Raw genomic sequence first — 12,741 nt, forward strand, 5'->3', positions numbered from 1 at the left:
CCTCTAAGATTTCCCTTGTCTTTTGTTCTCTCAATTTCTTTTGGTATGCATGTTGTTGAATGTAAAAAACCTCTCATCACAGCTTTACTGGCATCCCAAACCATCTGAACGTCTGTTCCTTTATTTAAATTTGTCTTGAAATAGTCCCCTAACATTTTCTCTGCTTTTTCTACTAAATTTTGATCATCTAATAAATCTTCATTCAATCACCATCTGAAAGTAGAATGTTTTTCATTTTGTAATTCTTAAATTAATGGATTGTGATCTGATATTGTTCTTGGTCTTATTTCTTTTTAAAAACTATTAATTCTAATTCTTTAGAGACCCACATTGCTTCGAATCTTGCACTGCTTTTATGCACATATGAAAAAGAATGTTAACTCTATGCCTAATGGGTGCTTAAAGGTAAAGGGACCCCTGACCATTAGGTCCAGTCGTGGATGACTCTGGGGTTGCAGCGCTCATCTCGCTTTATTGGCCAAGGGAGCCGGCGTACAACTTCTGGGTCATGTGGCCAGCATGACTAAGCCGCTTCTGGCAAACCAGAGCAGTGCACAGAAACACTGTTTACCTTCCTGCCGGAGTAGTACCTATTTATCTACTTGCACTTTCAAACTGCAACCCTTCGACGTTCCACAACCCCTAGTGGAACTTTCTGAAGGGGGGTAGCCTTACCTTGCCACTTTCCCCTCTTTCCCCTGCAGGTCTCAGACTGATCAGACGATCAGTTCTGCGCTGCTTTTTCCTATTAGCAGGAAACCAGAAGTGCCAAAAAAACACAAAGCTTTTTCCACTTGTGCCTCTCACTTTATGGCTGTTACAAGCTTCCATGGGACCATCACCTTTATGTATCTGAGGCCCAATTCTGGATAAATATAAAATATAAATATAAAGGATAAATATAAAATTGTTTCAGTGTTCTATACCCTTGTGATCCCAATGCTAAATCCATTCATCTACAGTCTGAGAAATAAAGATGTGAAGAATGCTTTCCTGAGGATGAGAGGGAACATTTCATTAAATTAAGTCAGTTCTTTGTCAAGATGAGTTTGAGTTTCCAATAGATATTAACCAAGAAAGAAAATGTGTATTTTTTTTGTGAGCAGCCTGGCGAGTTGCCTGTTTTTCTACACCTGTTGAGTGGCAGTTGTAGTCCATAGTGTGATAGGCTTGATAGGCTTGATTCAATCACTTTTGGTGGTTAGGTGCAGGAAGCAGGGTTAGCCTAAGTGATTTACTTAGGAGTTGGCCCCAAGGCTGGCTTTTTGGACTCTTTGGCCCAGGGGCTCCCCTCGGAGTTTACAGTTGATTTCTGCACTTACAGAAATTTCCTTCTGCGTGTTTTGATTGGTTCAGTTTCAGAATCAATAAAGTGGCTTGAAAGCCAACATAAAGTGTCTGACTTTTTATTCAGCCATCAGGTCACAACAGCAGTACTCAGTGATCTAAATAATGGAACAACTAGACTGTGAGTGAATGGTCTTTGTCCTGCTCTATGTTACTCTCTTATATTTATTTTAAAAATTATACCTCACCTTATTTATCAGATTAATTCACAGTGGCTCCCATCTAAAAAAGCCAATCTAAATAGTCCAAGCTGCTAAAATCTATTTTTGTACTCATTTTTAATAATCCGTTTACACCAACAGAAGGGTAAAATAAAGCCACACTAAAACTCAGCAGAGTGAAATGGTTTTATCTGCTAATCTGAAGTTTAAAGTGGGAAGATCAGATGAATGTCTTTCAGGAGGTTATTCTACAATCTGGGTGCTTTGAAAGAAAAGGCCGTGTCTTGCATCCCAATCAGTTATGCTTCTCAACATGGTGAGACACATAAAAGAACATCTGAGCTTGATCACAATTGGTGCACAGGATCCTGTGAATTGCCACTAATACAGTGGAATTTATTTTAGGCCAAAATAGGCAGGGCACCCTGTTGCCTGGTGGGGTAAGGACTAGAGGAGCTTCAACTGAGGGGCAGACTTCTGCCCATGTCATGCTCTTGTGGGGTTTCACAGGAAGAAGACCCCCCTCTGAGTTTTGGAAAAGAAGGTTGTTTAAACAGATGCAAAAATGGCATAGGGCAGGATCAACATAGTAAAGGGGGCTCCTCATAAGGGGTCAGAGGAGGGGGATTGGCCACGGCACCCCACGCTCAGGACGTTGAATTCCTGGTTGGAATCCTCACCCTGGTTGGCCAGCAAGATCTTGCAAGCTTTGCTTGTGGTTCGAGGACCCGACCCCCGCAATGTGAAATGAATACACAAGGACACGTGATATAAGGTTAATGGGCAAGGAAAGGCCACAACTTTATTGATTACAGCAGTGAAAAGGTATTAGCTTAGGCATTGGATCTCTAAAACAAGTGGGTTTATTCACCAGTAGGTGGAGCCTGTTGATGCTAATCCAACTATAGGCTCACCCCTGATGTCACCGAGGTTCGTGCCATGGCCTCCCGCCAAGCAGGCATTGGACAGAATACCCGACCGCCAGATTCCTTTAACGGAATACCCAAAAATTGAAGGCATAGGCGATGGCCACACCTAGCCCTTCGACACACGACAACACATTATTCCAATGCCTAACCTACCCACCAATACCACAAAAGTTGTGACGATTGCTACGAGGTAGGCGAAAAAACCAAAAGGCCTAATGCCAAATAGAAAAACTCCTACCAGGCCCCCTGGACAACCAGGGCGACCAACCTAAGGTCCATAGCAAGGCCAATGACCTAAGCCCTAACTCAAAGGGAGTGGAGGGTGGGTGACTCGCGACGAGACGACGGCGAAGAATGAGGCCGGGGAGAGGCTGGCGCTGCAGCAAAAGGCTGCTGAGCACGCCCCCTCGGAGGCACCTGGTTGGGTGCCTGCCGAGGGGTGTGGGTGCCAGCCAGGAGAGGTGGAGGCAGGGGGCTAACGCCCCCTGCTAGGGCCGGTGCTCGGGCTCCCGCCCACAACCACTCCCCTCTCTTCCAGGGAGGAGAGTCTTTGCACCACTAGGTCCAACGCTATAGGGACATACCTCCACATTTGGTGGGAATGCTCTAAAATTCAACACTTTTGGACATCAGTCCTACAAGAAATCTGCAAAATAACAAAACAGGTATTAGAAGCAACCCTAGAACTGATCCTATTAAATATCATAAGACACTTTCCAATGATAAGTATTTTGGCACTCCTGGGTTGGCTTCAATGTTCATGAGTTTGGGAATAGACAATGATACCCCTTTTTGAGGAGTGAGGTTATTACCCCTCTACTGCTATCCATACTAGGTTGCTCAACCATTGCTACTGTGTCCTTTCTTCTGGCAAATCAAGATAATAAGGTGACAGTAAAAACTGCATTTTTTTAGCAGGGGCAATTGGAATAAGATATTTTATTTGATTATTGATGTATACTTCCAGAAAGTATTTTTTATAGTTAAGTATTTATCCCTGTCTTCAGCATATTACATTTTATTTTATTGATATGGCTAGTGGCTGATGCAAATAAAGAGTCTTCTGATTCTACCATACTCTTTATCAATGAGCTTATTTGAAAACAAGGTAAAGAAAAATAACTAATGAGGATTGTGACCATATTGTGTGGGCTGAATTGAAAGCCAGTAGTCCTGTTTCAAACTAATTAAGGATGAACAGTGGGAACAAGAACAAATTCCCACACAGCATGTCCTCAGGTGATTATGCTGAGAGGTCCTACACAACATTTTAATGATACAGCTCTCATTCATATATTTCAGGGATTTGGTTTCTAGACCAAATGAAGTATAAAATGAGCAGTTCTATCTACGCATCTTGATTTGGGGGGCTTTAGAAATGACATCTATCATTTTCACAGGTAAAGTTACTTGGGCTATGTTGACTAACCTGATAAAATCTCAAAGTGCTTGTGAATTTTAATTTCTAACCTTCAGATTAATGAACAGCTTGGTTATCTGAAGGCAAATCAGTTATACAGAATTTATTTTCATTTCCTGTTCACAGAAGCTGTATAGACTGGCTTTGTATGATGCTGCATGTTGTCTCCTGCATGTTGCCTGTGACTGTTAAGAGACCAACAGATAAAGTAGATCTCCATAAATGTGAACTGAAACGAATTAGCCAGGCAGTATTTTCATGAGGCTTTGCAGCCAAATTTTCAAACTCAGCTCAGATAAAACATTTAAGTTTCAAGTTTAAGAGACCTGTCATATTAGTTGGGCATTGAGGCCAGTGGGTGAATGCAATATCTCTGCTTTCTTTCTGCAAAAGGAAAGGAATAGTTTGGTTGGTAGAGCATGAGATTCTTAATCTGAGGGTTGTTGGTTCCGGCCATATTGCAGGGGATTGGACTAGATGATCATTGTGGTCCCATCCAACTCCAAAATTCTCTGGTTCTATGTATTTGCAGCTTAAACATTGCAGGCATATTCCTTTTTTATTCGCCACAGCAGCCTAACAAATGAATGGGAAGACACCCTTTCAGTAGGAAGAATAGCACAGTTCTGCCCAGCTTTAAATTTCTGTTTACTCAAGTGGCAGAGATGATGACATTAAAGTAAAAAGAATGAGAAAAAAGAAACCTGAAACTACATGGAAGCCTAAAATTTGATGGATTTGGAAAGGCTAGATGGACTTTGCTGTAGTAGCGTACTACAAGGGCTGATTAAGGATGGTCCTGTGGGGAAATGGTCCTGTGGGGAAATACATGTCAATTTTTGATGGTATTTTGCCTAACCAAGAAAAAAATTTACAGAATCCGAACACTTCCATTTATCTTTATAAGCTGCTTAGGGGAAGTGGGTACTATGTTTGCAGATATCACCCACTCCTGTCAAAACGCATAGCCAATTAAAAAAACATCCTAGTTAGTGAATGGGCAAAATGAATTAGGCTAAGACAATCCATTCAGTGCCACACTTTTCTAACCTTTCTGTCTGTGCAAGCATTACAGCTTGTCAGATAAAATGACCCCTGTCTCTTTCCTCTGTGTACTGGTTACCCAACCCCCTTGAGCCAATTTCTGCGGTGTTGGGGGAAGGAGAGGGTGTAAATCTGTGTCTTCCTCTGACAAGGCTGGTGAGGTGAATCCTGCCTTTAATTTCTAATATCAAATTGCATCTCGGAGAAAAGCAGTGGGAAAGTGGAGAGCAGAGATAGGGTTCAACACTCCCCCTTGCCTTTCATTTGAAATTGCTCCCACCCCTGCTTTTTTGTGCCAATCTTTGACACAAACTGCATTCTTAGGTCATAAGTCTGTCCTGTACTGCCTTGTTGTTATATAACATTGAAACCTCAGCTCAGAGTTTGCAATATTATGCACATGTATTTGGGCATAAAATCTACTGATGTCAGAGTAGCTAATGTCTCAGTAAAACAAGATAACATGGGGTTGAAAATTTTCACCTTCCTTTAAAATATGGGAAAAGTCTGCCCATGCTATATATTTTATTAATTATGATGAGAAGTCCTAAATTGTGAACAGTGAAAATAAGAAATGGGTGACAAACCTGCACTTATGCTAGGTCAAAATATTATCACCCACAGAAAACAGCATATAATAAAGTAAAGCTGACTATCAGTGCATAACATCTGAGTAGCCAGTATGAATGGCACATTATGAATTATGAGTGAAATGACCATGGCTTCCATTGGTTTGGCTCAGAAATAAATTAGACACACACACCCAAAAAAATGGGGGAAAGTAGACTGAACATTTATGTCCCAATCTGTTTTTTGCTCCCTGACCCTCATTTGGTAACGAGAACTCTCCTGGTCATTTGCCATTAGTAGGCTGTGGAGAAGAATCCGAACATCCACTGAGGACCCTTGGGACAAGAGCAAGGGAAGAATTCCTGGTAGCTAATACTGTTTCACCTTTTTTCCCCATATTTTTATTTACACAGGAGAATACAACTTGTGACAATGTCAGAAGGAAACTTCACCACAATTACTGAATTTGTTTTGCTGGGATTCACAGATAATCGGAGTATGCAGTTTCTTCTCTTCATAGTGTTCTTACTGGTTTACTTGCTCATCTTGGTGGGGAACGTTGGCATGGTGACATTAATCAGGATTGACTCCAGGCTTCACACTCCCATGTACTTTTTCCTGAGCAACCTATCAATCTTAGATATTGGTTACTCCACTGTCATCGCTCCCAGGACACTGATGACACTGGTAGCAAAAAGCAAAACCATTTCCTTCACTGGCTGTGCCCTGCAGTTTTTCTTCTTCTGCATTGCTGTATCCTGTGAATGCTTCCTGCTGGGTGCAATGGCATATGACCGCTTCATCGCTATCTGCAATCCACTGTTGTATACTACCATCATGTCCCAAAAGTTTTGTTATCTGCTCGTGGCTGTTTCGTATCTAACAAGTTGTGTGAATGCAGCGGTCCAGACTTCATTTATATTTAGTTTGTCCTTTTGCAGATCCAACATCATCAACCATTTTTTCTGTGATGTACCCCCTATCCTAAGGCTCTCATGTTCAGATACAGGAGTCATCGATATAATTCATTTTAGCTTCTCCACAGCAATCGCATTAGTAACGATCCTGACCATACTGATCTCTTACATATACATACTTGTTGCCGTCCTTTGGATGAACTCAGCTGAGGGCAGACGTAAAGCCTTCTCCACCTGTGCCTCCCACCTTACAGCTCTCACTATATTCTATGGAACAGCTGTTTTCATGTACTCACGGCCCAATTCAAAATATTCTGTGGAGCAGGACAAAATAATCTCTGTGTTTTATACTCTTGTAATACCAATGTTGAATCCACTCATCTACAGTCTGAGAAATAAGGAGGTCAAAGAGGCTTTCAAAAGGCTGCTTGGGGAAAAGGCTATCACTCAGAGCCATTGAACTTCATGTTAAGAGGCCTTATTTCATCCTTAACTGCAGTGTCCATATTATTAATTTTTGTCTACATTTTGGGTTTGGTCCTGACTACTTACTTTGAACTCTGAGAGTCTTTTTTCTGCATAGAGATGTATGTGATTGCTCTGTTCATTAACTGTCTTTATGTCCCACTTAAATAGATGAAAAAGGTCATAACTCAGTTCCCTTTAAAATTAACTGAAAAATTAAAATGAACTTTACTGCATGTTACACCATCAAAGAAAATAGGATGAAAATGCAGTTTTGGTTGTACCTTACACCATCAAAAATCTCCAAAATGTATAAAAATAGTTTAATAAGTGTTGGAAGTGTGGAGAAAAAATGGAGATTTTTATCATATGTGGAGGACATGCAGAAAGGTCCAAGATTTTTGGAATATTGTTTATGATAAGATGAAAATTAACATTTTTAAAGAAACCAGAAGCCTTTCTGTTAGGAATATTAGGTAGAGACATTCTGAAAAATATAAGAGAAATATTTTTATATACAACGGCGGCTGCCCATCTATTGATAGCATCCAACTGGAAAGGGAAAAAGATACCAACACTAACAAAATGGCAAAATAAATTATTATACTATGTGGAAATGGCTCAATTAGCAAATAGGTTAAGAGGTAACACCAAACAATTATTTTCTCAAAAATGAGAAACGTTTAAGAGATACTTACAGAAAAATAACAGCGACATATTATCTATGGTTGTGTTTGAATGACACTTGTGTACATAAAATATTAAGAAATAAAGAAAAATTGGTATGCTAGGTTGTAAGAAAGTATTAGAACGTATATTAAGGATAAGGTAATAATTATAAGTACATTCAAAATCACAAATGTCAACTATATCGGGAAATGATGGGAAGTCTATATTTATTTTACTTTAGTTTGTTGTTGTTGTTTTACTTTATTTTATGTACCATTATACAGTGGCGTAGCGTGGGTTGTCAGCACCCGGGGCAAGGCAAGTAATTTGCGCCCCCTAACCTGTGGATTTGTGCCCCCTAACCCTAACCCCCAGATGTTGCGCCCGGTGCGACCGGCCCCCCCTGCACCCCCCACGCTATGCCACTGCCATTATATGATTTTAGCTTAGCTGATATCTAAGTGGAATTAGAAGGTTAAATTAACATTCTAAGTTAAACTAATTTAAGAATATATATATATATTCTCTTAAACACATACACATACATACTATATATATACTGTATATTAATAAATTCTAATAAAGAATTTTTTCATATTGGACTTAAACATAACTAATTTAGGCTTATTGATTTCAAGCAAAGTGCTGGAGTTTAAGTTTTATAATATATTAATCAAATGAAACAGAGGAATTCAAATGTCTGTTCTCCATCAGAAAGAGAGAGAGTGAGGACTGGGCACTGCACTGAATAGCAACAGAGAGTTTACTATTAGACATGTAACTGATTTAAATACTAGACATATGCCTGTTTACTCCCAATTATGCCTGTTTTTAGATGCCATAAAACATGGGAGATATGAAATGAAAGGGGCCCTTGCCTCCAGCTGTTTTTGAACTACAATTCCCATCATCCCTTGCCACTGGTCTTGATAGTCAGGGATGATGGGAGTTGTAGTTCAAAAACAGCTGGAGGCACAAGGTTGGGAAACACTGATCTAGAGGACTGGCAGAGGTAAAGTGTTGGCCTTATAATTTCTTGCTACAGGGGTGCAGAATCTGCAGCCTTCCAGATGTTGCTGGATTATCTCTCCCATCATCCCAGCCATTCTGGAGTCCAACAATGTCTGGAAGGTTATAGGTTCCCATCGCTTCTCTTCTAGATGAGTTAAGGTCCTTGCGCAGGTATCATGAAGAAGCACATGTTTCACATATTGGCCAGTGTATCATTCTGTACATTCTAATTGTCAAAATCAGTTATTTGTGACCAGGTTCCCTCACAATCTCTTTGTAAAAGTCATTACAATATGACCAGTCTCTTTTCCAATTGAATCTTTTTCTTCCTGGTTTGCCACCACCAGTTGAGACCCTAATATATGTGAAGTTACATCCCCCCCCCAATGTGTCTCATTTTAAACTCGCTTACGTTGAATTTCATTTCCATTTTGATGTTCAAATATGGAGAAATTCTTTTAGAGCACCTCACAATCCCTTTTTGGAATACTATTCTACTGAGATGCAGGGGCGTAGCTAGCTGCTCTGGCACCCAGAGCAGTGGGGGCGGGGCGATCTGCCCACAGGGGCAGGGTGATCTGCTCACGGAGGCGCCGCGGCGATCTGCCCAGGGGGGTGCCGCGATGAGCTGCCCACGGAGTCCGCCTGGTTGACGCAATCCCCATGCTGCCGTTTCAGGCAGTGCGAGGGCCCGAGCCACTCCCAGGAGAGACGTGTGGCTCGGGCACACTGCAGGTCAGGCCCTGCAGTAAGTGACACCCCCCACGGTGTGTCATTTTGTCACCCCCTCAGGGATGAAACCTGGGGCGGACCACACACCCCGCACCCCCATTCCTATGCCCCTGCTGAGATGATCACATTTCATATTTGGCCAGCTCAAGGGAACAAAGAAAGGAACTGCCCTCAGAGCCTTTTGTCTACTGCATGCTGATCCACAGGGGTGTGTTGGAGTAGCCAGTCGTGCCACTGATGTGCTGTATATTGAGCACTGGCGCCAGCTCCAGTGGGCCCTGGGAGCTTGGGCACCCACATTTTTTTGCTATGGGTCCCTGGCCTCCGCCACATGCCACTGCCGCTTGCCGCCCCAGTAGGTGGCAAATTGCTCCACCTACTCATTAGACTTTGAGGTAGTTAGGGATCCTTTTGCTATTAAGATGAACATGAATGATTTGCTGCCTGGTTGTGTTGGGTATGTGTGTAATCAAGGTGTCCGAAGCAACACATATATGCACTGTCTTTTTCATTCCATGTAATAAACCAAGCTTTCTTTATTCTGCTGGTGTGCTATCTTTCTTATTGGGCATGAAGTTAAAAATAGAAACACGGAGTAGAAACACACATATTAACTCCAGGAAAAGATCCTTAACCTATCAGGCGTGTGTAGAGTATATAGGGAACACATGAGTGATGGACCCAAAATGGGGCTTCAGTTGCACACTTGCACAGTTGTATTGATAGGGAACAGTTCTCTTTGAAACTAATTAAAGAAGAATAGTGGAAAAGAACCACAAATTCCCAAATAGCAGGTCCTCAGGTAATTATACAGAGAGGCCATAGAGAGCATTTTAATGATATGGGCTTCACTCATGTGATTCAGGGATTTGGTTTCTAGCTTAAAATGAGTGCTCCTTATTCCAAGCATGTCATATTTGCCACAGAGCACTTTTTTTTAATGCAGTTGGTAAACTCCAGCTCCATAAAACAAAGGCAATGTTTCCCAGGCAGCTGCAGGTTTGTGGCTTGTGGGTGCTGTGGGAATGACACGTGCTGGACAAGTGTTTGGTTAAATAAAGCTACAACTTTATTGATTATACAGCAGGTAAGTGGGGTTGGCATGGCAGTAGTGTGAGGATTGACTCTTCATTCCCACCAGCCCTTGGCAATGGAATGGCATTCTGTTTGACTAGTTGGCAAGCATCCAAACCTTTTCCACCCTTTGTACAGTGGTACCTCAGGTTACATACGCTTCAGGTTACAGACTCCGCTAACCCAGAAATAGTGCTTCAGGTTAAGAACTTTGCTTCAGGATAAGAACAGAAATTGTGCTCCGGCAGCACGGCGGCACCAGGAGGCCCCATTAGCTAAAGTGGTGCTTCAGGTTAAGAACCGTTTCAGGTTAAGAACAGACCTCCGGAACAAATTAAGTACTTAACCCGAGGTACTACTGTACTGTGTTAAGGAACCAACAGAGAGAACAGGTCATTTGCAGAACAGAGAAAAACAGTGACATGCCAGCTAACTTACATTTAGTTTCTGTATTAAGAAAGCAGAAAAGAGGACACACAGAGACTTCTAAGGGTGGCTCCGGTCAGGCAGCTTCCACCACTCCTCCTCATCCAGCCAGTCCCTGACATGGTGCCTCGGTAATGCAGACATCATATAAAAAGAGAGAAATGTATGCTGCAAGCAAAAGTAGTATTTGTGTAAGGAGGCCAGTTATAATGAAGCAACACACATTGTTTGGAGTAAACTAGAATCACCTTATGAAAAATAATGTTGGAACACAATAAACTTATGGAACTACAGAAAGCCCTCTATCAGGCTCCTATGGCTGTTGACTGGGTGACCCTACCCTGCAGGAAGTAAAATTTATGAGCTAAATGGATCAGCCTGCAAAGCACCTCATTACAAAAAAAAAATTGATGTGGGGAACAATAATTTCTGAAGTTTATAGCAGGGATGATTTGATCAGAGGAGGAAGTGTTCAACAGTTCCTTGCCATTCCCCTCCATTTTAATGCAAGGCCTCATGAAAATGCTTTTGGTTCTTGTTTTTGACAAGTCAGTGGACAAGTTAATATGTGCAACATCTAGTGTTGAGCTAGGAGTATTTAAATATTCTCATTTTTTTATTTTTTTACAGAGAGCACACCTTACTAAAATGTCAGAAGGAAACTTCACCGCAATTACTGAGTTTGTTTTGCTGGGATTCACAGATAACCAGAACCTGCAGGTTCTTCTCTTCACTGTGTTCTTTCTGATTTACTTGGTGATCTTAGTGGGGAACATTGGCATGGTAACATTAATCACAATTGACCCCAGGCTCCACACTCCCATGTACTTTTTCCTGAGCCACCTGTCAATCTTAGATATCGGTTACTCCACTGCCATCGCTCCCATGACACTGATGACCTTTGTAGCAGAAAGCAAAACAGTTCCCTTCACTGGCTGTGCCCTGCAGTTCTTCTTCTTCTGCATTGCTGTATCCTGTGAGTGCTGCCTGCTGGGTGTGATGGCATACGATCGCTTCATTGCAATCTGCAACCCACTGCTGTATACTGCTCTAATTTCCAAAAAGCTCTGTTATTTGCTTGTGGCTGGTTCCTATCTAACAGGTTGTGTCAATGCAGCGGTCCTGACTTCATTTATATTTACTTTGTCCTTTTGTAGATCCAACATCATCAACCATTTCTTCTGTGATGTGGTCCCTATTCTAAGGCTCTCCTGTTCAGATACAAGAGTCATTGATATAATTCATTTTAGCTTCTCAACAGCAGTTGTATCAATACCTATCCTGGGTATTCTGGTGTCTTATAGTTACATACTTGTCACCATCCTTCAGATCAGCTCAGCCGAGGGCAGACGAAAAGCCTTCTCCACCTGCGCCTCCCACCTTACAGCTGTCACCATTTTCTATGGCACAGTTGCTTTCATGCACTTACGGCCCAGTTCAAAATATTCTGTGGAACAGGACAAAATCATCTCTGTCTTTTACACCCTTGCAATACCTATGCTGAATCCACTCATCTACAGCCTGAGAAACAAGGAGGTAAAAGAGGCTTTCAAAAGGATGGTTGGGGAAAAGATTATCTCTCAGAGGTGATAAGCTTCATTATCAAAATCCTGGTTCTGTATCTTATTGTACCCTTTATCTCATTTTCCATTTTAAATTTCTATCTCTAAAATGGGTTACATTCACACTTAGTCTACAATCCTTTACGTACTCCCATTTCTGAGTATGGGATTGTTCAGTTTTTTATGTGTAGTTAGGTCCCATTGAAGTTTGATTTCGGCCCTCTCGATTTTTATTGGAATGAAGTACAACTAATTCTGCCTGTTTCCAAGCAAAGTATTACAATTTGAGGTTTACAGGCTATTGATTTACTGAAGCACAAAAGGAATTCTAATGCCTGTTCTCTGTCAGCAAGGGAAAGAATGAGAACTGAGCACCATTCCATTGAAGGTTAACAGGGAGTATACTATTTAACC

The 12,741-nt window shown here is 41.5% G+C and overlaps 2 protein-coding genes across 2 annotated transcripts; both read left to right on the plus strand.

Annotated features, from left to right (window-relative positions):
• Window positions 1-3,750: 3,750 nt before the first annotated feature.
• On the plus strand, window positions 3,751-6,848 carry LOC309366654 (olfactory receptor 5AR1-like; the record flags this gene model as incomplete). Its single annotated transcript, XM_081905397.1, has 2 exons — window positions 3,751-3,837; window positions 5,885-6,848. Exon 2 carries the CDS (start codon window positions 5,904-5,906, stop codon window positions 6,846-6,848), a length of 945 nt encoding a protein of 314 aa, XP_081761523.1. The 5' UTR covers window positions 3,751-3,837; window positions 5,885-5,903.
• Window positions 6,849-11,413: 4,565 nt separating this feature from the next.
• On the plus strand, window positions 11,414-12,355 carry LOC309366704 (olfactory receptor 5AR1-like; the record flags this gene model as incomplete). The annotated part of the gene is made up of 1 exon (XM_081905476.1): window positions 11,414-12,355. The coding sequence occupies one exon, from the start codon at window positions 11,414-11,416 to the stop codon at window positions 12,353-12,355; it is 942 nt and encodes a 313-aa protein (XP_081761602.1).
• Between the last annotated feature and the right edge of the window lie 386 nt (window positions 12,356-12,741).

The sequence above is a fragment of the Podarcis melisellensis genome, assembly GCF_964234715.1.
Source record: "Podarcis melisellensis genome assembly, chromosome: 1".
NCBI lineage: Eukaryota > Metazoa > Chordata > Lepidosauria > Squamata > Lacertidae > Podarcis > Podarcis melisellensis.